This window comes from Heterodontus francisci, chromosome 12 (assembly GCF_036365525.1).
Source record: "Heterodontus francisci isolate sHetFra1 chromosome 12, sHetFra1.hap1, whole genome shotgun sequence".
Classification (NCBI taxonomy): Eukaryota; Metazoa; Chordata; class Chondrichthyes; order Heterodontiformes; family Heterodontidae; genus Heterodontus; species Heterodontus francisci.
In genome coordinates, this window is record NC_090382.1 from 70032549 (window position 1) to 70058986 (window position 26438).

At 44.9% G+C, this 26438-nt stretch overlaps 1 protein-coding gene across 8 annotated transcripts in view; it reads left to right on the plus strand.

Annotated features, from left to right (window-relative positions):
* The window catches only part of LOC137375910 (ras-GEF domain-containing family member 1C-like), a 189392-nt gene that overhangs the window by 139825 nt on the left and 23129 nt on the right, over nucleotides 1-26438 (plus strand). For all 8 annotated transcript variants that reach the window (XR_010976093.1, XM_068043588.1, XM_068043589.1 and 5 more), the window contains 3 exons: nucleotides 3356-3493; nucleotides 12127-12339; nucleotides 26064-26138. Coding sequence is in view for 7 of the 8 variants with exons in the window: in XM_068043588.1 (XP_067899689.1) it covers nucleotides 3356-3493; nucleotides 12127-12339; nucleotides 26064-26138 (426 nt within the window). In the remaining variant the exon portion in view is untranslated. The remainder of the gene's footprint in view (nucleotides 1-3355; nucleotides 3494-12126; nucleotides 12340-26063; nucleotides 26139-26438) is intronic.

Here is a 26438-nt window from a genome sequence, read left to right on the forward strand (position 1 = left end):
AGCTGCAGCCTTTGGCCACCCTTGGGCGGTCTACCTCGACACAATGGTGGCCCAGCTGTTGAGTACTTGTTTTAAATTTAAAAATGTAAAAGTTGTAGAGAGGTTACCTCCATCTTGAGACACCCTCTGTCTCTCTCTCTCTCTCACTCACTTGAAAAGGCAGCCTGCTCCTTCTACTATGATGGAGCGCCTCCTATTGGCCCTCCATCTTCAAGCCCACCTGGCATACTTAATGGAAGGTGAACCCACCCTTTGGCCATGAATTGACCAATTCAGAGGAAATCACTGCCGGATGACTGTTCCCCACACAGTGCAGGCTTATGACACCAATTTGACCCCAATGTTGGGGTTATGACCTAAAATCCTGCCCCTAGTGTGCAATATCAACTTCAGCTTATTACTACGACTCTTTAACATTCATAGAGTCATACAGAGATACAGCACTGAAACAGGCCCTTCGGCCCACCGAGTCTGTGCCGACCGTCAACCACCCATGTATACTGATCCTACATTAATTCCATATTCCCTACCACCTACCTACACTAGGGGCAATTTACATGGCCAATTTACCTATCAACCTGCACGTCTTTGGCAGTGGGATGAAAACGGAGCACCCGGAGGAAACCCACGCGGTCACAGGGAGAACTTGCAAACTGTTGCAAATTCAGGGCCTGTTGCAGAGAAATGGCAAGGCTGGCTAGACTCATTCCAACTGTCCTGTTCAATTCAGTGGGGATAAGGAGGCAATGAAGTTTGGTAAGTACAAGGATGATATTGGAGTGGGACTTAGTGAAGGATAGGATGCAGACTTTGGAGTTCTGGGTCTTGCGATTTGTAAACAGGGTGGGGGTGTGGTTGGGTGTGTGTGCTCAGGAGACAGCAATGAGCATTGGAGTAATTGAGTTTGGAAATGACAAAGGCATGAATAAATGTGTTGGTGGGGGTGGTGGCTACCCGCTGCAAGTGTCAGGTAGCCAGATGGCTTGCGGGCCCCCCATTGAGGCTGAAATACCACCAAGGGTTGGAGGCAGCCTCCCAGCAGCAGGGCAGCACTCCATCCCGCTAGGGATCCCCTCCCGCACCCCCCATGACCACTGGGCCACAGCTGTAGCCACTGGCTGTTAGGTGAAGGAGTTGTCCCTCCACGATGACGGCCACACAGCTGTGGCCTTTATAATGTGAAAATTCTTTATTATTTTTTTTATTTATTTATTTGGAGATACAGCACTGAAACAGGCCCTTCGGCCCACCGAGTCTGTGCCGACCATCAACCACCCATTTTATACTAATCCTACACTAATCCCATATTCCTACCACATCCCCACCTGTCCCTATATTTCCCTACCACCTACCTATACTAGGGGCAATTTATAATGGCCAATTTACCTACCAACCTGCAAGTCTTTTGGCTGTGGGAGGAAACCGGAGCACCCGGAGAAAACCCACGCAGACACAGGGAGAACTTGCAAACTCCACACAGGCAGTACCCAGAATTGAACCCGGGTCGCTGGAGCTGTGAGGCTGCGGTGCTAACCACTGCACCACTGTGAGGCACCCTCTTTCTCTCTCTCTAACCTGTATGAGCAACTCCCACCTCGGACGGCGGGGCTGCTGATGTATCATTGCTGGAGTACCTCCTATTGATCCTCCAGCCTCGGGAGCCAACCCGCCATCCTTAATTAGACAACGAGCGCGCTCCCTGGCCACTAATCGGCTAGCTTATCAAAAATCGCATCGGGCGTCTGACACCGATGCAACACGAGATTGGGACCTGGCAATTCACCCAACGTCGGGGTCCTGACCCCAAAACAAAACTCCAACCCATGATCTCAGAACATGACAATACCTAACTGCAGATACTGAATGTAATTTATGCTATTTGACAGGTTCCTTTCAAGTTCCATTCTTTGCAACTGTTACTTTGAATTCCCATCAACTTTCCAAACGTTCCTGTTCTTTGAGATTGTAGTTTATTAACAATTTTGTGGCCAGAAACAAGTAAAATACCTAAAGAAGGAACGGAAATCAATTGAGGTATGAGAGATTGGCAGTTCTACATGGGTAGAGTATATCGCTCCATTAGAAGCTAAAAAAATTATTTCAAAGCTCCAAAACCATTTACCCCTTTAAGCTGCTGCAGGTGTTCCTCTGGCCCTCCCATGAAAGGTCCCAGAGCACAGGTGAGAACGTTGCTGGGAACCTGCTGCGAAACTTTAATGAGGCTAACCTTGCAAGCTTAAGCATGGCCAATGGCAGGCCAGTTGCATAAGCCTGCCCTGTCACTCCAATGCTGTAAATAGTGCCCATTTATCCATTTATCCCATTCTGCTGAAGGAAGGAGAGGCATTTGGGTTTAGGGCAGATGGAGATTTAAATAAATTGTGATATCACAATAGCCACTTCCTTTTCCTACGTTCTCAGGTTACTTTGATAGATTTTACTGGTTGTAAACAAATAATGGAAAATCTGCATAAGCTGCATCAATGCTGGATTCATTTAAAGTCTACTGATATTTTGCAATATATGTTCAGGATTTTTTTTTAAAGTAGTCAAAAGGAGTTGTGACATTTTTTTCTTGGAAAAAGTCAATACTTAACTGCAGAAACTATATTATTTATTAACAAAATTTGCACACAATTAATTGGGATAGATAATTCTCACATTCCATTCTTTCTGGCTGTGGCCATGGATTTCCAGCACATTCCCGTTGTAAGTCAGACAGGAGAGCAGTGGAAGGCCTACAAATTAAATAGTGCCAGTATTCATGAGGCTTTGTTTGGGGCCAAACTTCTATCCACCGCAAAAAAGGTCATTCACATCAGGAGAGGAGATTCCCCAGATGAGAGCTTCCTTGTCCCAAGCCTAGAATCTGCCAGACAGCCAGTGAGCCAGCTTAGAAGAGCATACCAGTCAATCAGCAGAAGTGAGTCCCACCTGAGAGTTAAAGGTTGGGTCTAGGCCTGGACCCCTGAAGACTCAGGTTATCAATATAAAACTCAGCCTCTGATTCAACCACACTTTCAACTGAGCACCCCCAGCTCTGGTGGATGTCCAAGATCTGCCTTCATGGCACAGAAGTCCACAACTTTATATTAATAAAGGAACATCCACTGATGAGGTTAGTGGTGGAGGTGCCAAGATTTAAAAAAAAAGACTTGCATTTATGTAGTGCTTTTCACAATCACTGAATGTCTCAAAGTGCTTTATAGCCAATTAAGTGCTTTTGAAGTGTAGTCATTGTTGTATTGTAGGATCTTGGGACTTCCACTAGCATCAAAGGCCTGCAGATATTTGAGCCCTGTAGTCATAGCAGTTTAATCATAACTAAAATTATACCTTCTTTGCTGGCCTTTAGGTACGAATTAGAAAATTTGGGCCTAAGATAATGCAGCTGCTGACAGAATGGACAGAAACTTTCCCTTCTGATTTTCGGGATGAGAGAATGATTGGACATCTGAAGGACATGATCCGCAGGATAGCTCCTTGCGATGAGGTGAGTTTCAAGAACTATGAAGCCTCAGAATTAAAGTGTCTGCTGGAATGCTTGTTCTACATGTCCCTAGCAAGATTATTCCTATATTTTGCTGTTCATTGGTTTCAACTCCTATTAGCTTTTTTTAAACTTTTAATTATGGTGGAAAGCCCTGTGATATAAAATCTGATGAATATATAATTAAAAGTCTACAACAGCATTCTAAAATAATTTTTGTGTTTTGCCTTTTAGCAGTAATCTATCAAATCATTAATACTACTTTTATATATAAAAAGGCCACTAATTTAAAAGGAAAATAATTGTTAGAGAACTCTTTTACTATATACTAAAGACATGCATCCTGATTCATTTATTCATTTTTAGTAAGTTATTTGACTAATGATCAATATAACAAAGTTACCAGTAAATACATTTGCCGTATCTGACTGCAATTATTGCTTCTGAACAAACAGAAATAGAATTTTCAGTGGCTTTGCAATTATATTTTAAACTAAATTAACAAAGAATACATATCATCCTCCTGCAAATGTTATTATGATTACAATAAGATCAACTTTATTCAATGTGAAAATAATTAGATATTCATTTAGAGCTTAATGAAGACTGACAACAAAACAATAAATAGCTCACAAGCTAATGAAGGGTTGTGGCCATTCTAACTATACTCCCTCCCTGGCAATGTGCTTGAGTTCTGCTATGTTAGATCTCAAAGTATCACTCACCTGGCATATGCATTTGAATTCATAAATCATTATTTTTCTATCAGCATTGAATGTCAATCCTGGAGTCACTTCTTTAATATTAAAGCAGTGGTCAAGACTCAATGCTGAATTTTTAATACTGCACTACGTGTCTGCGACGGAGCTAAACAGTGCAAGACACAGCTGGTATCATCTGTGTTTTACTGCAGGTTGTAAATTTCATTCTGTCTGCTAAGAGAGAATGTTGTGTATGCATGCTCACGTATATGCAGAAAGCTCTGTTCTCAGCCAATACATTTTTAATGTCTTGAGATAACATTAAAAGACTCTGCATTAAGTTGATAAAGTACCCAGGGGAACCAGCTTTTCAAAACTGGTTCCACACTGCACTAGAATTATACTCCAAGTGGTCCTAAATCCAAGTGATGTAAAACCCAAGTGGGTCCTGCACTGTTAGCGTGTTCCAGAGTCAGATTGGAACCTGACTTCAAAGTTATTCTGACAATTTGTGTGATCCACATCTAAAATTCCTTTGCATTGATGCAAAAGTGACAGTATAACTGCAATCTAAATCAGTCCGCAGCCTACTAGCTCCAGTTAAATTAAGGTCTTCTAGTTTTCAGACCTTGTATGTCAGTCTTTCAGGCTGCCAGTGAGAAAGTTAAGATTACTCCGAACAGATAGAAAAAACAATTAATGTTTCCGCATTGACTATACTAAGAACTCATTTCACATTAACTGCATTTTGTTGCTTTCCTGTAACAATGTTCTCATTACCTTTTGCCATACGGCAGGTACTATTGGCTAAGTTGTAGCATTCCTGCTCTGAATTCCATGTTCAAGGCTCACTCCAGAAGTTGAGAAAAAGATATAAGGCCGACACTTCAATGCAATACTGAGGGGGTGTTGCGTTGTTGGATGAGATGTTAATTTCCACCTGGAAAGAAAGTTTAACGATGTCATGGCACTACATAAAGAGCAGGGAGCTCTCCTGGTTTGTTATGACAACATCCAGCAATAACAATCACTACCAGAAATAAATTAATTGGTTTTCACCTTATTGTTGTTTGAGGGATGCACAAAATGGCTGCAATGCTTAACTACATAATAACAGTGAAGGCACTTTAAAATAATTCAAAGTATATGTGAAGCACTTTGGGGCTGGATTTTAAGTTCTGTTGGAAGGCAGGTTTTTTGGCGGGGGGAGGGGACGAAAGATTAGCACAGATTTGTCCGCCACAGAACCCAATGTCATAATGTCGGTTTCCAATTTTCTCAGAGGTGGCGAAGTTCTGTGGCGGCACCTCTGCCACAATGAGATGAGATTGTAGTTTAAATATGTTAAATACTGTTTTGTATGCATTAGTATCTAATTCGCCACGATCCTACCAGGCGTTTGCAATCATCTGCATGACATGCAGCACTCACTTTCCCGTCTTTGAAAAGCTGGCGCAACCAAGGTGAGAGTCCACGGTGCATGCAAAGATTAGGTAAGTTATGTGTTGTTATCTTGTGGAATTTTCTCTTAGCGTCGGACATTGCCACTAAGCTCAATCTGCAGATGTGAGGGGAGGTTGGAACTCTGCAAGTGGATACTGTTGTGAGGGAGTGCAGAACTTGGCAACAGTATAGGTTGTTGTTTTTGGGGGTCCACTGCAGGCAACTCAAATGGCATTGGTATGGTCATGATGGCTCACACTTATTGAAAAGTTGTGAGAGTAACATCAAACCATACCATAGAGCTCAAGCCAGAATCCTGCAGAACCAAAATTAAGACAAATCTCTTCCCAGATAGCTGTAGGAAGGAAGCTGAAGTTACAAGGATAGAGATGAGTATGAATCACCCTGTTTTCCTGGATCCCCTTGCTGTGATGAGGCATCTCCACCGGAGGCGGGCCCAAGAGGCAGCTGTGGCTCAAGAGGAAGCTCCTAGACGCGAGCAGCAGGAGCTGCCAAAGGGAAGAAGAGCCCAGATACACCAGCGAGTCTATAGGATTTGGATGATATACCTACAGATGTCTGAGCTCAATTGCCAGAGACGACCGCAGATGTCCAGAGGCCGTCACACGTCTGTGCACTGCTGAATGATGATTTGCAACCAATGTGTTTTGGTGGTCACCCTATGCCTGTGGCCCTCAAAATTACCATGGCCCTAAATATTTGCACCTCTGATCATTCCAGGGATCCATTGGTGACATGTGTGGGGTCTCTCAATTCACAGTGCACTGCTGCATCAAGGAGGTGACCAATGCTCCGTTCAAGAGGGCCGGCGACTATATATGCTACAGGACAGACCCTGAGAGTCAGGCCAAGAGGGCCAGTGGATTTGGGGCCATTGCGGGATTCCCACAGGTCCAAGGTGTGATTTACTGCACGCATGTGACCATAAAGGCTCCCATAGACCAACCAGCTGCCAATCATCAACGGGAAGGGGTTTCATTCAATTAATGTCCAACTAGTATGCGGCCATAGAAAGCGCTTCCGACAAGTGTGTGCCGGCTTCCTGGGCAGCTGCCATGACTCATACATTGTTAACCAGACCCAAGTGCCATTGCTTTTCACTCCCTCCAACCCCCCCCCCCACCCCGCCTCCACCGCTCACCTTCAGGGGTGAATTCTTGGGGATAAGGACTACCGCTTGGTGATTTGGCCTTTGGCACAAGTAAGGAACCCCAACAATGATGCTGAAGAGCGTTACAATGCCTGCCACGGCTCCACCCGAGCATCCGTCAAACAGGCCACTGGTATGCTGAAGTTGCAGTTCCGCTGCCTCGATAGATCTGGTGGAGCCCTACAGTACGCACCAGACAGGGTTGCACGTATCATTGTAGTCTGCTGCGTTCTACACAACATTGAACTGCAGAGGGAGGAGGCCTTGCAGGATGAAGTAGTACGGGACCATGAGACATCCTCTGATGAAGAAGACACAGAGGGCACACAAGGCCAAGCACGCATGGAAAATCAGAGCACCGTGATCGAGGCCAGACATGGTGAACAAGACAAGAGAAAAAAGGCAGAGACTAATAATTGCGCGTTTCCATGATCTATGAATTTCAATAAAAATATTTGCTAACAAAATTCACCATCATGCATGTAGTCTCAGGTCCTCTGCCTCTGTGACATCTGTCTCTCCAGCATGAATGGCAGCAACAAACTGATGTGACATCATTTGTGTAATTAAACATCATGCATATTGGCATGCTAATGATGTCAGAGGTCACATTGGCAATGCTGTAAGATTTATGATGGAATTGAAAGACATATAATCATTCCATGGTGGAATGCAGTTTTCAGACAATAAAAGCTGATGATTTACTGGAAAACATATTTAATTAAAGTAAACATAATATATCTGGCTCACCCGTGAATACCCATATGTGCTAAGGTGCTCCTTTGTGGTTTTACCTCTGTGCTAGTATTTGGACTGGATCAGGACGCCCCTTGGCATGGGATGACTTCAGTGGTTGTCCTCTGGGGCCTGGAGGACCCCAGCTGCCTGAAGGCCTCCTGCACCAGCGCAGGACTGTCCTCAGGCATCGTGGCTGCTGGAGCTGGACTCACTGGCGGAGGGGCTGAGGAGCCTGTGTCCACACTTGAATCGCCCTGAGGAGAGATCCTAGATGTGGAGCGCAGCCTGTCCTCCTCCCTCTCGAGGCTCATTGGAACCTCCCTGCTCTCCGGAGAAGGACTCTGAACGGGAACAGTCTTCAAGCTCCTGGTCCTTCTCTCGCCCTGCCACTGCTGATTTGAAGTCATGGCCAAGGCGAGGGTTTGCAGGTCATGGCGTACCTGTGGGATCTGGCTCTCCATGCGAGTCACCAGCCTCTTGATGGATGAAACCATGGCATCTCTGCCGGATGTTGCTTTATCTCTCCTTGCAGCTCCAGCATGCCCTGTGCTGCCGAAACCATAGCTTGTCATCAGCCTGGGGCTCAGCCTGGGCACCCACAGTCCTCCGACTGTTAGAGGTCTCGACTTTTTTTTTATTTCCAAAATATACTTTATTCATAAAAATCTGTAAAAATTACATTGCCAAACAGTTTCCAAACAGCACCAAAAAATACAAACATTGCAAGGGAGATCAGTTTCCTTCAATACTGTCATGAGTTTCTTCCCAACCCTTCCGTTTCACAATTGTCATGTCAATTACAGTTTTACATTTACAGCAATTGAGAATATTAACGATACAGTTCGAGGGGTTTCCCATGGATCCAGCCCCTCAGTCCAGCTTGGTGGGGGAACCTTACACTGTGGTCTTTCCCCATTGAGCCTTTGCTGCGGCTGCCCCAAGCTTTAGTGCGTCCCTCAGCACGTAGTCCTGGACCTTGGAATGTGCCAGTCTGCAACATTCGGTGGTGGACAACTCTTTGCGCTGGAAGACCAGCAAGTTTCGGGCAGACCAAAGGGCGTCTTTCACCGAATTGATAGTCCTCCAGCAGCAGTTGATGTTTGTCTCGGTGTGCGTCCCTGGGAACAGCCCGTAGAGCACAGACTCCTGTGTTACAGAGCTGCTTGGGATGAACCTCGACAAAAACCACTGCATCTCTTTCCACACCTGCTTTGCAAAGACACATTCCAGGAGGAGGTGGGCGACCGTCTCTTCCCCACCACAGCCACCGCGGGGGCATTGTGCGGAGGGGGCAAGACTTCGGGTGTGCATGAAGGATCTGACGGGGAGGGCCCTTCTCACCACCAGCCAAGCTACGTCTTGGTGCTTGTTTGAAAGTTCTGGTGATGAGGCATTCCGCCAAATGACTTTGACGGTCTGCTCGGGGAACCATCCGACAGGATCCACCGTCTCCTTTTCCCGTAGGGCCTTGAGGACATTCCGTGCAGACCACTGCCTGATGGACCGGTGGTCAAAGGTGTTTTCCCGCAGAAACTGCTTCACGAAGGATAGGTGGTACGGCACGGCCCAACTGCATGGAGCGTTCCGCGGCAATGTGCCCAGGCCCATCCTTCGCAACACCGGGGACAGATAGAACCTGGTCTCGACTGTCTCAGCCACCTGTTCAGGCGCATGTCTGGTGCTTTCACCAGCTTGTGACCACAAATCTAATGCCAATTGGATACCCACTAAGGTGAGAGTATCTGCGCTGGTGGAAGGTGCAGGAGAGTCATGGGATGGTGCATCCTCTAAGTGTTGCTCGTCCTCAGAGGTTGTTGTTGTTTCCTCGGTGCCTGCAAGAATTTGTGAGTGCCACCCTGCAAGATACAATGTGAAGAACAGACATTTAGGTGTTATGGTACACATGTCGCAATGATGACAGCATTGCGTTTCCATATAAAATGTAATTTCAGTTCATTCTGTGTTTGTCAATAATCGTTCTCTTCAACTGGGACCCCGAGCTCGACATCCGATATGGCACATCCTCCTTGGCTGCTGGCTAACCCGAGCGCCTCCTCTTCAGCCTGAGACAAAGGCCACAGGTCGGGCACCCCCCATCCTCCTTGGCCGCCTGCCTGCTGTTGTGGGTCGCCTTCTCCTGAAAGATTGAGGATGCAGTTGCTCATAAGTTCCAAACGTCTCTACCTCACGTCAATGGTAGCATGGGCCCCTCTTCAGCACCTGGGGGATGTCGCTGCTCTCATACTGACTCTATCTGTCATGGGTCTCAATTGGGTTAAGATAGAAACGAGGGAGACTGGTCTCACTTATGCAGTCAGTAATCTGCTATCATTACGCCATGGCCTTCCTATCATTGGAATGGCTGTGTCAACAGTGTATATCTACGCTTGTGGGCAAGCGGATTGCAACAAGCTGTGTGGGACCGCGCAACTTACCTTGGCTGAGCGTAGGAGGTCATTGACCCTCTTCCTGCACTGCACCCAGTTACGACAGGTGACTCACGGCTACTAAGCTCCTCTGCGGTCTCCGTCCAGGCTTGCTTGGTCAGGGGGGAGGACCTCTTCTTGCCATCGCTGGGGAAGAGGACCTGCCGACTTTCCCTTGCAGCCTGGAGGAGAATCAGCAGGGAGGCATCACTAAACCATGGGGCCACCCTTGCACTGACATCTGACATGGTCAGAAAGATGCCCAGGGGAATGCTTACTGAGTTGCAAAATTATGGCAAACCACAGAAATGTTGCTTCAATAAGCTATTCATCCATTGCAAGGAGAGTAAATGCAGGGCTTACAGCCTTTTAAAGATGGAGCCAGTACCTGATCCAACATCAGGTTAACATTAATGGCATCGCCAATGCTGTCCTCACCAAGTGATTGCGGGGGGACTGCCACCGTCATTATGCTAAATGGTGACCCACCACATAATCACGGCGGCGTGGCCACAAACCTCACAGGCGGGACTGTGGCCATTTTTTGCACCCACCGCCACTCACTGTGGCGGGAAAATAAAATCCAGCCCTGGGACTTAATGAGATGTAATAAAGCACAACATAATTTGAACTTCTTTCTTTACGGCTTTGACGTTACCACCTGTTTTCAGAACAATGTGAACAGTATCTATTTGTATTACATCCATCATATCACAGATATGCATTTAAACACATATGCAGAGCTCTGCTCTGTGGGCCAGTATTTTACAGTGGGTGGGGGTGCTAATCCACTGGCCGAAAAGTCGGTGGCAAGCCTGCCTCCACCGGGTCTGGGGATCTAGACCAGACTTGCCATTCCCCAGGCCCTTAATTGGTCTTGGGTGGGACTTCCACCTTATTGAGGCAGGAAGTCCCACCTAACATTGCTGCCAGCCAATCAGCGGGCCAGCAGCTCTTATTCCCAGCAGTGCCACCGGGAGAGGTGGCCACTGCTGGGACTACACCCAGCTGCCGGAGGAAGATGACAGCCCCAGAAAAAAGGTAAGCATTTAGGGCCTCGCCGGGGTCAATCGGTCGGGCCCCAGCAAGGTAAGGGGGGTGCAGTTAGAGGGTGGGGTGCGTGTTGTGCGTTGGGGGCAGTTGGGGCTTCGAGGGTGGCCTTCTGTCAGGCACAGGGTGCCTGATCAAGAGGTACCGCCCCCCAGTCCCCCGGAAGGCCGCCTAGTTTTATCAGGCGGGTTTTCTGTGACCTCAGCTGCCCGCCCGCCAAACGTGGTGGCGGATGGAGGCCATTAAGTGGCAGATGATTGGCCACTTAAGGGCCTTGATTGGCTTGGGGCAGGTGGGAAGTTTCTCGCTGCCGCTGTTCCATGTAAATTGGCAGTGGAGGTGGGAGCAGGTCTGGAAGGGCCCCCCAGCTTCCCACTCCATTTTATGCTGACTCCACCCACCCCACACCCCTCTTGCCCCTCCCCTCCTGCCACCACCAGCCCATTCTTTTGGAGGGGCGTAAAATTCCGGCCATGGCCTCAGACTGCTGTTGAAATTAGAAAGGAATTTGTAGGGACAATAAGCACTTTTCTAGCATTTAAAAACTTTTTAAAAAAAAATTATTTTTAAATTGGCTTCTGTGCAAGCAGTTGTCTCATAGCACTTCTGGTAACCAATGTGAGCACAAATTGATGAGGCAACTGTCAATAGCCTACAGATTCTGTAAAAACTGTACTGATCAACACAAAATTTGAATTTTATTTAGCTTGTTTCATGTAGCTTCTTATAGCATGCAAAAATGCTTAACTCTGAAGCTATACTAAAGTCAACTTCTCTAATTTGTGATAGCAAATGTTTATTGGTCTTAATCAAAAGTCTCAAGGTTTGTAGTACTTCAATAGGGACATGATATAAACTATCGTTTGCATGACTGATAGGGAGTGGAAAATCAGCCAAAGTTCCCATTTGTAATTGCAATCTCACTGTGAGAGATTGAGCGCTTAAATGAAACTTAATGCATATTTGTGAATGTTCAGAATTTTATTTTATAAAATGAAACAAGTATAGCATTAATGTATTTGGCTTATTTGCTGTAAGTACAGGTAAGAATGTGTATTCACTTTCACAGTTCATGTATAGTGACATGTCAGCTTTTTTTCCTCCCAGAGTTATTGGAAGACGATGAATCAGCTTTTGCAAACCCTGAACCAAAAACTGGCAACTCTAAATCAAGGTGAAGAAAACACAGTCAAGGTTAATGCTAGTGTATCCGATAAATTGGTTATCATCAAAACAAAGCCTCCATCTATTCAAAGGGATATATTGAGTATCTGCAATGACCCTTATACACTGGCACAACAGCTGACTCGTATAGAACTGGTAAGTATGAGGGCTATTTTTATCGAACTGATGGCTATTTTTATCGAGCTTGATCAGCATCATCATCTAGGCTTCACCTTGGAATACATAGATCTTGTAAACATCTTTTGGTGTGAGGAATTGCACTAAAATGGTGGCACAAACACAGTAAATAACATTGAAGAAACTGCAGGATGTGATTACTAGCAAGAGGTAAAACGCATTTGCCAGCAGGAAGATAGAATTATGACATTACCGTTAGTCTGACTGGGCACTAGCATGAGACCAACTCCTGAAGTGATTCTGGTTAACTGCATCAAGTCAGAATGCATAATTCAACTAATTTAAAGTGGCAAAGAAATATGACATTTCTGGATGAAGCATAATATTCAATTTTATATCTTAGCACCAGTGTTCAATTCCATTTCAGATCACATTGATTCAAACTGAATTAACCTCTTTGGTATTTATGAAGTTTATAGTATGGTTCAATAATATTAAGAAGGCTGGGATAACGCTGGCTGCAGGTATCTATGAACCTACCTCTTTGCCTTTCTTTTATTTCAAAAGCTCATAGAGCAGAGGAGGCATGGAATGGCAGTCAGTATGGGACTGGAGCAACTGAGCAAACAAAAGAAGATTGGGATCAGAGTTACTTGCAGGCAATTTGCAATGGACATCTTTATTATGAAAATTACTATGACTATTTAAAGGGGTAATTATCAAAAACTTGCAACTTAAAATGAAATATCCAAGTGAAATGTATAGTTTTGTATCCCCTTCACTTCCTGGTTTTGGTCTTTACTGCTCACATGGCAATCTAACAGAGGTTTCACCATTAAAAATGGAACTCACTGTTGCACTGGGATTTTGGCTGTCTTCACAGCCTCTGGATACAAGCTACTTAACTCTTTACATTGGTTCAGTGATGGGTCCAATTGCATTTCATAGTTATCAGCTGGCATAAATGTCCTAGAGTTTTATATATTAGTGTAGTTTGAAAGGATAAGTAGTTTTGCATTTTGCATGCAACCTTTATACAATTTTATCCTTAATTTATATATAATTACACTTGTGTTGTTATACATTTATTTACAAATATTAATAAAACAGCTGAATGACCATAATAAATGAGGAACCATGAAGAGGAAGTATACTAAACAGTGACGTGAGATTATGGCCAAGAAATTTGATCGCAGCTGAAAGCAGGCATGCAGAAGATGGGGAGCTTGTTGAACATGCCTGTTTGTGTGGTCTCAGGGACAACATGAAATTGGTGCTGGCAGCTTATTATATTGAGCTATGAATGCAGGCAGTGATACATCTGCTGCTTAGTGACTGCATATTTGTTTGGAAGAGTAAGTGGGTGTCACTGACGTTACTTAAAGGCAGCTTCCACCTCTTAAATGGGAGATGGACTGTGACTGCAGGAAATGATGGAAAGTGGCTGACATGGCTGCTAAAGCTGCAGAGAGTGGTACCCAGATTCTCTGATACAGCTTTTGCATAGATGGTTGACAGGAGAAGAGAAGTTCTATTTTTACCCCAGGGGTGGTAAGCCCTCCAGACAACACCTCTGAAGATGGTGAGAAGAGGTGGCTGAAAAGGTGAATGCAAGAACCTTAGTTCCTAGGACCTGGCAATAATTCCAAAAGACATTTGATGACTTCACCAGGGTTGTCCAGGTAAGAATTCTAACTCAGCCCAATTACTCCCTGCACCACATACAGCCCCACTACTCCCAACAGCCTCCAAAATTCATGTCCATCTTTCCTGCAACTCCATGTTTGAATCCCTCCAATCAGAATTCCACCCCATTCACAGTATCAAAACAGCTCTTATCAAAGTCAAAAATGATATCCTATGTGATTATGACAAAGGCAAACTATCCCCCCTCATCCTTCTCGATATGTCTACAGCCTTTGACATGGTTGATCGCACGATCCTCCTCCAATGCCTCTCTACTGCTGTCCGCCTGTATGCAACTGCACTCACCAGGTTCCATTCTTATCTATTTAAGCATAGCCAGAGAATTGCCATCAATGTCTTCTCTTCCAATCCCACACAGTTAATCTGGTGTCCCCCAAGGATCTATTCTCAGCCTCTTCCTATTTCTCATCTACATGCTGTACTTTGGCAACATCATCCAAAAACACATCAGTTTCCACATGGATGCTGATGACACCCAACTTTACCTCACCACCAACTCTCTCGACTCCTCCACTGATGCTATATTACCCGACTGCTTATCTGACATCCAGTACTGAAGAGGGAAGTAGAGAGGAAAATGGATGACAGATATAATGGACTGGATGCAGTTGACCTATGCAGAATGTGTAAGGACAGCACAGGACAGACAGAGGTGGAAATCTATGGCAGTCAACCTTCTGGGAAGAAGATGACACCAATGAATGAATGAACAGGATGAGCAGAAATGTCCTCCAATTAAATATTGGGAACACTGAAGCTATTGTCTTTGGCCACAAACTACGCCTCCTCATCAGCAACTCCATCCCTCTCCCTGGCAACTGTCTGAGGCTGAACCACACTGTTGGCAACCTTGGTGTCATATTTGACCCCGAGATGTGCTTTCAACCACCGCGCGGTCACCAAGACTGCCTATTTCCACCTCTTTAATATCATCTGACTCTGCCCCTGCCTCAGCTCTTTGCTGTTGAAACCCTCATCCATGCCTTTGTTACCTTCAGACTCGACTATTCCAATGCACTCCTGGCTGGCCTCCCATATTCTACCCTCCGGAAACTTGAGGTCATCCAAAACACCCGTCAGTCCTGTGCTCGCTGACCTACATTGGCTCCAGGTTAAACAACGCCTTGATTTTAAATTTCTCATTCTTTTTTCCAAATCCCTCCTTGGCCTGGCCCCTCTGTTTCTCTGTAATCTCCTCCAGTCCTACAACCCTCCAAGATATATGTGCTCCTCCAATTCCAGCCTCTGAAGCATCCCCAATTTTAATCACACCACAATTGGTGGCCATGCCTTCAGCTGCCTGGGCCCTAAGCTCTGGAATTTCCTTGCTGAACCTCTCAGCCCCTCTACCTTGCCTTCCTCCATTAAGATGCTCCTTAAAATCTACTCTTTGACCAAACTTTTGGTCATTGTCCTAATATCTCCTTATGTGGCTCCGTGTCATATTTTGTTTTATAATGTCTCAGTGAAGCACCTTGGGATGTCTTATTATGCTAAAGGGGCTATATAAATACAAGTTGTTGTGTGAAAATGCTGGAGGAGATGTGCCTTAGGGCTTCTTCACACCCTACCCAATTTTTCCCTTCTCAATTCTAACTTGCCTTACACATTTTGCATGACATACTGCAGCTGCTTTTAGCAGCCAATCACCCTTCTCTGCTTACCCCTGACACTAAAAGTTAACCTTCATCCCTCTCTTTCATTTCAGGTGCAGAAAATGTTGAGACGCTTCTGGCACTTCAAGAAATGAACAGCAGCCTTTCTGAACATGCAGTGTCACTCAATCTGACCAGCAAGCACCAGCTCAAAGACTGGCCACCACATGTACTTTAGAGGATAGGCTAGAGGAGGGTTCTTCACAAGGTGAATCACTGGTCACAAGTGTGCAAGGGGATAGGATGCCAAAGATGCAAGCTTGCTGGAGGACTCAGATGTTAACTTTGCAGGCAAGACTGCCAAAAAAATCTGATGACCATTAACCAGGAAATGCTAAATGCGCTGGCCTGCCAGTGAGCTTGTGTGCATGACTCAGAGCATGGAAGAAGCCAGCTCCAATTTGTGTCAGGGCTTCACGCAGAGCATGGAGACCATGTTTTCAACCCATGGAGCAAATGGTGACTCCATGAGCATGGCAGAGTCTCTGGCTACAGCCTCTGACAGTGTCCAAGTCAGCTCAGCCTACTGCCATCCTGGCTTTGGGGCTTCTAGAGCATCATATCACTCCTGAATTCTGTCCACCTCACAAGTGTGGCCTGTGGGGAAGGAGATGTAAATGTTCTTCCTGGAGTAGAGAGCATTGGTTAACCTCCTTGGTGCAGCAGTGCAAAGCAAACTTTGAGATGTTGCTGGTGTCACCTGCTGCAGCCTGGAAAGACTGCATGGCATAATGGTGAAGGATTTCAGTGACATTAACAGCCACTGACATTTCTTCTTTGGTGCTCTGATTGGTGGCTGCAGCAGGTGACAGAGCTCCATTACAACCTCCTTGTTGAAGTGCAGGTGTCATACATATTGCTCCAGTCAGCTTGTGTAGAAGTGTTCCCTGAAGACTGGTTGTGGTTAGGGCTTCCTGTACAGTGCCCTCTTTCTCCCTCTTCTAGCTGCTGCTACTTGCTCCTGTCTTCACCTCCTCCTCCAGCCCCAAAGACAGACCTTACAGACCATCCATGAGCGAAATGGAAAATTTGCAAGGCAGACAAGCAGTCCAACTCCAACAAAAAGTTGTTCCTGGAACTCACAACTCATTAGTGGACCAGAGAAAATCAGCAAAAAAGGGTCCAGAGGTTGACCAGCAGCCAAACAGGACAAACCAGCTATTAATTTGCATGGACGGGATGAGTCATAGAATCATAGAATGGCTTCCTTCTGTGCTGTAGCCATTCAGCCCATCGTGTCCTTGCTGGCTCTCTGTGAGAGTAACTCAGCTAGTCCCACTCCCCCGTTTCTCCCCGTAGCTCGACAAATTGTTCTGTAATTCTCCAATTCCCTTTTGAAAGCTAGGATTGAATCTGCTTCCACCACACTCTCAGGCAGTGTATTCCAGATCCTAATCACTCGCTGTGTAAAAAAGTTTTTCCCTCATGTTGCCATTGCTTCTTTTGCCAATCACCTTAAATCAGTGTCCTCTGGTTCTGGATCCTTCCAGCAATGGGAACAGTTTCTACCTATCTACTCTGTCCAGACCCCTCATGATTTTGAACATCTCTATCAAATCTCTCAACCTTCTCTTTAAGGAGAACAACCACAGCTTCTCTCATCTATCTGCATAACTGAAGTCTCTCATTCCTGGAACCATCCTCGTAAATCTTTTCTTTACCCTCTCCAATGCCTTCACATCCTTCCTAAAGTGCAGTACCCAGAATTCTACACAATATTGTTGAAGCTGAACCATAACACTTTGCCATAACTCCCTTACTTTTGCACTCAATGCCTCTATTTATAAAACCCAGGATCCCGTATACCTTATTAACCACTTTCTCAACCAGTCCTGCTACCTTCAATGATTTGTGCACATATATCCCCAGGCTACCCCTGCTCCTGCACCTCTTTTAGAGTTGTATCCTTAATTTATATTGCCTTTCCTTGTTCTTGCTGCCAAAATGTATCACTTCACATTTCTCTGTATTAAATTGCATCTGCCATTTGTTCACCCATTCCACCAGCCTGGCTATGTTCTCTTGACATCTATCACTATCCTCCTCACAGTTCACAATACTTCCTAGTTTTGTGTCATCTGCAAATCTTGAAATGGTGCCCTGTACACCCAAGTCAAGGGGCTGAATTTTATGCCACTCTAAAGATCGGGATGGTGGCGTGGGGTTGGCGTAAAATGGAGCGGGAGGCTCCGGGAGCCCTTCCCGACCCGCTCTCCTGTCTCCACCACCACTTTACGCAGGGCGGCGGCCACGAAAAGTGGCCATTTAAGGGCCTTCGCCCACCTCCATGTGGATTTTACGCATGGCAAGCGGGCACCCTAAACCCGAGAGAAGCTGCCTAACAACAGCAGGTGGCTCTCGAACATCCCGGGGGCGGCCCTCATGATTGGGCACCCTGTGCCCAATGGAGGGCTGCCCCTGCTATCCCAACCACCCCTAACACCCAACATGCTCCCATCCCCCCAACCGATCACCCTTGCCTCACCGGGGCCCGACCGATTACCTCCGGCGAGGCAACCAAAACTTACTTGCCTTCCAGGCACCCCAGCATCTTTACTTCTAGCTGGGCTGTAAGTCCCAGCTGTGGCCACCGCTCCCAGTGGCGCTGCTGGGTCTAGGAGCTGCCGGCCCGCTGATTGGTTGGCAGCTCCATTAGGTGGGATTTCCTACCTCAAGTGGGTGGAAGTCCCGACTCAGAACAATTAAAGCCTGGGGACTCGCAAAATATGGGTTGGATCCCCAGGCGAGGCGGAAGTGGGTTCACCACCAACTTTTTCGTTGGTGGCCGGCTCCCATCCACCTATGGTTAAATCCTGGCCCAGGTCTTAATATAGATCAAGAAAAGCAAGGGTCCTAATATTGACCCTGGGGAACCCCACTATATACCTTCCTCCAGTCCGCCAAACAACCGTTCACCACTACTCTGTTTTTTGTCACTCAGCCAACTTTGTGTCCATGCTGCCACCGTCCCCTTTATTCCATGAGCTTCAACTTTGCTGACAAGCCTGTAATATAGCACTTCATCAAATACCTTTTGGAAGTCTATGTACATCACATTAACTGCTTTACCCTCACCAACCCTCTCTGTTACTTCATCAAAAAAACTCAGTCAAATTAGTTAAACACGATTTGCCTTTAATAAATCTGTGCTGGCTTTTCCTAAATTAATTCACATTTGTCCAAGTGGCTGTTAATTTGTCCTGGAATATCGTTTCTAAAATCTTTCCCACCACTGCGGTTAAACTGACTGGCATGTTAGTTGTTGGGCCCCAACCTTTCTAATATCTCCTCTTTATCAATTTTTAGCCCATCCTGTGTCAAAAGAACCTCTTCTTTCACTGTGACTTGGGCAACATCTTCTTCCTTGGTAAAGACAGATGTAAAGTACTCATTTAGTACCACAGCCATGCCCTCTGCCTCCATGCATAAATCCCTTTTTTGGTCCCTAATTGGCCCTCCACCTCCTTTTACCACCCTTTTACTATTTATATGCCTGTAGAAGACTTTTATGTTGGTTCAGTCTCTTCTCCTACTCTCTCTTTGCTGCTCTTATTTCTTTTTTCACTTCCCCTCTGAACTTTCTATATTCAGCCTGTTTCTCACTTGTATTATCAAACTGACATCTGTCATACACACCCTCTGCTTTATCTTACTCGCTCTCTCTTTTGTCATTCAGGGAGCTCTGACTTTGTTTGTCCTACCTTTCCTGCTTGTGGGAATGTACCTCAACTATCCCCGAACTATCTCCGCTTTAAAGGCAGCCCATTGTTTAATGACAGTTTTGCCTGCCAATCTTTGATTCCAATTTACCTGGGCCAGATCTGTTCTCACCCCATTGGAATTGGCCCTCCCACAGTTAATCATTTTTACTCAGGATTGCTCCTTGTTCTTTTCCATAGTTAACCTAAACCTTATGATAACTGTTCCCTAAATGATCCCCTACTGAGTCTTTCCAATATCACTTCCGTAGCGTCCTTGCTGATAGTTAATGCCATGAGTTACTGGGAAACTTTATGACATGATGAGTTAAGTACTAAGGCTGACTAATTTCACAAAAAAAAGAGTCCTAAAATCAGCATAGGACCCCCATTTTAATATAATGTGCTTTTTGAATAATTTAATGCCCTTGGGCAACCAATCCAATATCTTTTCTTTCTTTTGGGCCTCCTTATCTCGAGAGACAATGGATACGCGCCTGGAGGTGGTCAGTGGTTTGTGAAGCAGCGCCTGGATTGGCTATAAAGGCCAATTCTGGAGTGACAGGCTCTTCCACAGGTGCTGCAGAGAAATTTGTTTGTTGGGGCTGTTGCACAGTTGGCTCTCCCCTTGCGCCTCTGTCTTTTTTCCTGCCAACTACTAAGTCTCTTCGACTCGCCACAATTTAGCCCTGTCTTTATGGCTGCCCGCCAGCTCTGGCGAATGCTGGCAACTGACTCCCACGACTTGTGATCAATGTCACACGATTTCATGTCACGTTTGCAGACGTCTTTATAACGGAGACATGGACGGCCGGTGGGTCTGATACCAGTGGCGAGCTCGCTGTACAATGTGTCTTTGGGGATCCTGCCATCTTCCATGCGGCTCACATGGCCAAGCCATCTCAAGCGCCGCTGACTCAGTAGTGTGTATAAGCTGGGGGTGTTGGCCGCTTCAAGGACTTCTGTGTTGGAGATATAGTCCTGCCACCTGATGCCAAGTATTCTCCGAAGGCAGCGAAGATGGAATGAATTGAGACGTCGCTCTTGGCTGGCATACGTTGTCCAGGCCTCGCTGCCGTAGAGCAAGGTACTGAGGACACAGGCCTGATACACTCGGACTTTTGTGTTCCGTGTCAGTGCGCCATTTTCCCACACTCTCTTGGCCAGTCTGGACATAGCAGTGGAAGCCTTACCCATGCGCTTGTTGATTTCTGCATCTAGAGACAGGTTACTGGTGATAGTTGAGCCTAGGTAGGTGAACTCTTGAACCACTTCCAGAGCGTGGTCGCCAATATTGATGGATGGAGCATTTCTGACATCCTGCCCCATGATGTTCGTTTTCTTGAGGCTGATGGTTAGGCCAAATTCATTGCAGGCAGACGCAAACCTGTCGATGAGACTCTGCAGGCATTCTTCAGTGTGAGATGTTAAAGCAGCATCGTCAGCAAAGAGGAGTTCTCTGATGAGGACTTTCCGTACTTTGGACTTCGCTCTTAGACGGGCAAGGTTGAACAACCTGCCCCCTGATCTTGTGTGGAGGAAAATTCCTTCTTCAGAGGATTTGAACGCATGTGAAAGCAGCAGGGAGAAGAAAATCCCAAAAAGTGTGGGTGCGAGAACACAGCCCTGTTTCACACCACTCAGGATAGGAAAGGGCTCTGATGAGGAGCCACCATGTTGAATTGTGCCTTTCATATTGTCATGGAATGAGGTGATGATACTTAGTAGCTTTGGTGGACATCCGATCTTTTCTAGTAGTCTGAAGAGACCACGTCTGCTGACGAGGTCAAAGGCTTTGGTGAGATCAATGAAAGCAATGTAGAGGGGCATCTGTTGTTCACGGCATTTCTCCTGTATCTGACGAAGGGAGAACAGCATGTCAATAGTCGATCTCTCTGCACGAAAGCCACACTGTGCCTCAGGGTAGACGCGCTCGGCCAGCTTCTGGAGCCTGTTCAGAGCGACTCGAGCAAAGACTTTCCCCACTATGCTGAGCAGGGAGATTCCACGGTAGTTGTTGCAGTCACCGCGGTCACCTTTGTTTTTATAGAGGGTGATGATGTTGGCATCGCGTATGTCCTGGGGTACTGCTCCCTCGTCCCAGCACAGGCATAGCAGTTCATGTAGTGCTGAGAGTATAGCAGGCTTGGCACTCTTGATTATTTCAGGGGTAATGCTGTCCTTCCCAGGGGCTTTTCCGCTGGCTAGGGAATCAATGGCATCACTGAGTTCCGATTTGGTTGGCTGTATGTCCAGCTCATCCATGACTGGTAGAGGCTGGGCTGCATTGAGGGCAGTCTCAGTGACAGCATTCTCCCTGGAGTACAGTTCTAGGTAGTGCTCAACCCAGCGGTCCATCTGTTTGCGTTGGTCAGTGATTATGTCCCCCGATTTAGATTTGAGGGGGGTGATCTTCTTGATGGTTGGCCCAAGAGCTCTCTTCATGCCATCATACATTCCTCTGATGTTTCCAGTGTCTGAGGCCAGCTGAATATGACTGCATAGGTGTTGCCAGTAGTCGTTTGCGCAACGCCTAGCTGTTCTTTGTGCAGTACTTCTGGCTGCTTTAAGTGCTGCGGATGTTAAATCGCTGGGGGCTTTCTTGTAGTTCAAAAGTGCAATGCGCTTAGCGGCTATGACAGGTTCCAGCTCTTCATTATGAGATTGAAACCAGTCTGCATTTCTCTTCGCACTTTTGCCGTAGGTGGTCAAAGCTGACTCATAGATGGCGTCTCTGATGTGGGCCCACTTGGTCTCAGCATCCCCTGTGGGAGTGTTTTGAAGGGCTGTTACAAGTGAATTTAGAAATTTTTGTAACAGCTGTGGGTGAGAAATTCTGCTCGTGTTGATGCGCGGGTGGCCCTTCTGCTTGGAATGATGCAACTTCTTTGGTCTGAGTCTAACCTTGCTGCACACCAGGGAGTGGTCGGTGTCGCAGTCCGCACTGTGGAAGCTGCGTGTGATTTGAACACTGTTTAAGGCGGCTCGCCTTGTGACAATGAGGTCTAGCTGGTGCCAACGACGTGATCTTGGGTGCCTCCATGAAACCTGGTGACAGGGTTTAGTGTGAAAGAACGAGTTGGTGATGCAGAGGTTATGATAGGTACACAACTCAAGCAGTCTCTGCCCGTTCTCATTCATCCTTCCAACGCCATAGCGCCCAAGGCAGGAGGGCCATGAGTCATGGTCGGCCCCAACCCTGGCATTAAAGTCCCCCAGCAGGAATAGGTGTTCGGTGTTGGGGATGCTGCTAATGATGTTATGGAGTTGTTCATAGAACTGGTCTTTAGCTTCAGGTGCGGAGCAGAGTGTTGGAGCATAGATGCTGAGTAGGTGTACTGGACCAGAGGTGGTGAGCAGTCGGATGGACAGTATGCGTTCCGAGCCATTTGAGGGAGGCTCTATCATGCTGAGCAAGGAGTTTCTGATGGCGAAGCCCACTCCATGCTGTCTTGGTTCTTCAGGATCCCTGCCCTGCCAGAAGAAGGTGTAGTCTTGCTCTGCTAGAGAGCCACTCGCGGGGAGGCGAGTCTCCTGAAGTGCTGCAATGTCCACATTGAATCTACTGAGCTCGTTGTTAATGATGGCGGTCTTCCGAGAATCGTTGATTTGTGTAAGGTCTTCCGACAGGCCAGGACACATAGTTCTGACGTTCCAGCTTGCAAAGCGAAGGGCTGGTACCTTCTTTCCTTTTTTCATGTTGTTTGGTGCGGTGTATCAGTCCACCTTTCGGGCAATGACCCTGAGCTCCAAGCACCCATTGAAGCAGGCAGACTGTGGCGGGACAGAACCTTATTGACCGGGGGCTGCCCGGTTTGAGGCGGGCGGTAGCTGTCCAGTGAGGTGCAATGACCTCTCCCACCGACAAAGGCAACCCGTGGCGCCCAGTTTCTACGCCAATTTATCTGGACTTATCCAATATGGGATGGATACATGTGCATTACCCACAATATTGGATCCTTAAGTACTTGTTTCAATCCTTCAATAGGTGAGTGTGATACAATTTCCAGGCCTATAAACTCTCTAAACTTTATTAGTAGATATCTGATCAAAAATCATTTACAGATATTCTCAAAAGCTCTGATACTAGTAAAGAATCCCAAAACCTTCTAGCAATATACTCAGAGTCTTGTCATTGTTTAAAGGTGCTGGAATAATATCATGGTTTACTAGCTATTATTTGATCACCAATGAGTTTTTTTCTGGCAAAATGTGGACAAGTGAGAGCTATTTTCTGTTTCTTTCACTAAAGACTTACAGAATCAAAACGTCTCACTCTGGAAAAAGCTAAATAAAGCTGCCTATGTGTAAAAATAGGCCGAGGAATATAAGTACAAATTTTGTCAAAAGTCTGGTCTTGTGACTTGTTTATAGGCATGAAATATGTAAGTCTAATTGGGAACTGTTTTCTCCTGAGTTGTAAAAACAGGTCTACCTCTGATGGGCTCAATATAATTTGAGGAATAAACACTCTGTATCCTTCAAATCTGCCTGTTATAATTTCAGCATCTATTATCAAAGAAAACAGCTGCCTAACTACCAATCTTGTTCCATTACAAGGTCCTTGTTTAGGATTCAAATTCCGTAGGAACGTTAAAAGTGTTCCTTCCTTCAGTCTAAATTTGTGTGGTCGTATGCCCATTGGAGTTAGACTATGTAAAAATTCTGGAGGGTACAGATTCCTATCATCCTTTTCATCTATAGAGTCAATGCTGATGTATTCTTTTAATTCACCTTACAGCTTTTCTAAAACCTTTACATTCAAATCTAGTGCATCTTCATTCTTTGCACAAAGAATAGCTTTGGAATAATAGTTATATCAAATGCATCAATGCTTTCACCAAATAGGAAATCAGTATCATATTATTGCACTTTAAAAATTCTTCTATGTGATACAGTAAATGAGAATAAGCTGTTTCACAGAATCACAGATCTGAATAAGTCCTTAAAAAGTCTTCACTTATTGCCTGCTTAAATTTATTCCATAGACCTAGAGAATCTTTTGGATCACAAAAATTGCAAATAGTAGCAAAAAGTGCTCTAAACTAAGAAAGCATTGAATACAGAGTTGCATCTGATAAAGTATTTTCACATTCAAAATCATCATCCAAAAGACCTGATTCAATTGCTGCATACTTGAACACCGTACATACTTTCTGGTCACCATTCAATTTGGTTACAGTTAACAGATCTTGGAATGATTTTGCACCCTTAACATGTAACAGCAGCATTCTTAAAAAGTAAGGTTCTTCATCTCTTGGGCCCACTGTAATCATTATTCCTATGACTGATTTACCTTCTTGCTTACATCTCTTACCTCAGTCTTTATTCTATATTACATTGATTAACTTTTACCTCAACCTTTCTCAATTATGTTATACTGACTATATTTTACCTCAGTCTATCTCTCTTTTTTTCTTTAAATTCTGTGATGTCAAACCTCTTTTATCCCAATCTCCCTCCAAATCTTTCCAGTACCAGTCACCAGTCTCCTCCCCAACCCGCCTCTTTGCGTGCCAGGCACCGCCCACCAAAGATGTCTTCCCATTCACCAGGTGCTTTGTATAGAATCAATTAAAAAAAAACTGTCACTCAACACATGCTGTACTTTAATGTTGCAACAAAATGTTACAATGTCTAATCAACCAACCACAGGACAAAGCTTCACTAGACCTGACAGAACACTTCACAAACCAAGACCTACAAACCCAACAGATGTTGTCCCATTTTTAAAATGTGTCTCCCCTTTGTGATCCCTATCTTACATTGATTATACTTTACCTCAGCCTCTCTCAATTTGATATTATGTTTAACCTTAGTCTCTCTCTATTTCATTATATAGACTATATTTAACCTCAGGCTCTCTCTATTTGATATTACATTGATTAAATTTTACCTAAGTGTCTCAGTTTTATATGAAAGTCTCACGAGTGTACTAAACTCACCTCTCACTGTATGTTGAATATATCCCCTGTAGACCTGATCTCTCAAGTTTTCATTTGCACAACTCACCTCTACCGCAATGCAAAATGGGAAGGATAAACTTTCTGTTGTGTGCTGAGTGCTGGCTCTGCCCACCAATTCAACCCACTGACCATCAGAAAAGTGCATACAGACAGAACCTGTATTATTATATAATACAGTATTTTACAACAGGTCAAAAAAAACATCTTTTGACAAGAATATCATAATATCTCAATCACATATATTTTTCCAGAAACCAGCCATTCTAAATTTATCATCCATTATATTATGTATTTACTATCAAGAATAATCAAAGTACTGACTGGAACAATAAATTAGCTACTGTACAACAGGATATTTGTGTCACCAGCCTCTCCATTAATGGGATTTGGCTATACATATATATGTATATAAATATTAATATAAATACATATATAAATAAGCATAATATGACACAACCATGAATAAAACATTGACTAACATAATAAGAATTTAGCAGATTTAATTTTAGTGCAATTTTAGCTTTCTGCACTATGAACAAATACATGCACAATACATATGAGCTTGTTGCCATTATTGATGAAATATAGCAAGACACAGGCACAAAATTCTCTTTAAGCGAGATTGCATTTTAAAAAATTGCTTTCAACTGCCATTTAAAATAGTTCTGCTCAGATTTTGATTTGAAGTATATTAACACTTACTTAATTTTCCTAAGGAACGATTGAGTCTTATTGGTCCTGAAGAATTTGTGCAAGCATTTGTACATAAGGATTCATTGGATAACCCAAAGGTACAACTTCACACAGATATCTCGTATGCAAAACATTTTCTAAATTAATATTATGTTCATCTTATAGCATTCATAAGATAAGCTATTGATTTATTTTCTTTCTTTATAATTTATGTATAAGACTAGTCTCAGCAGTATACATAGTGTTCTAGTGTAAAATATAACCAACATTATTCAACGCAATAAAATTAAAAGGAAAAACTAGAACGCAAGCATTAGCATTAGACCATCAAGTGGTCTGTTTGAGAAGTGAAAAATTGTCATTGAATACATTGGTGGGATTAAGTAAAGTTACATGAA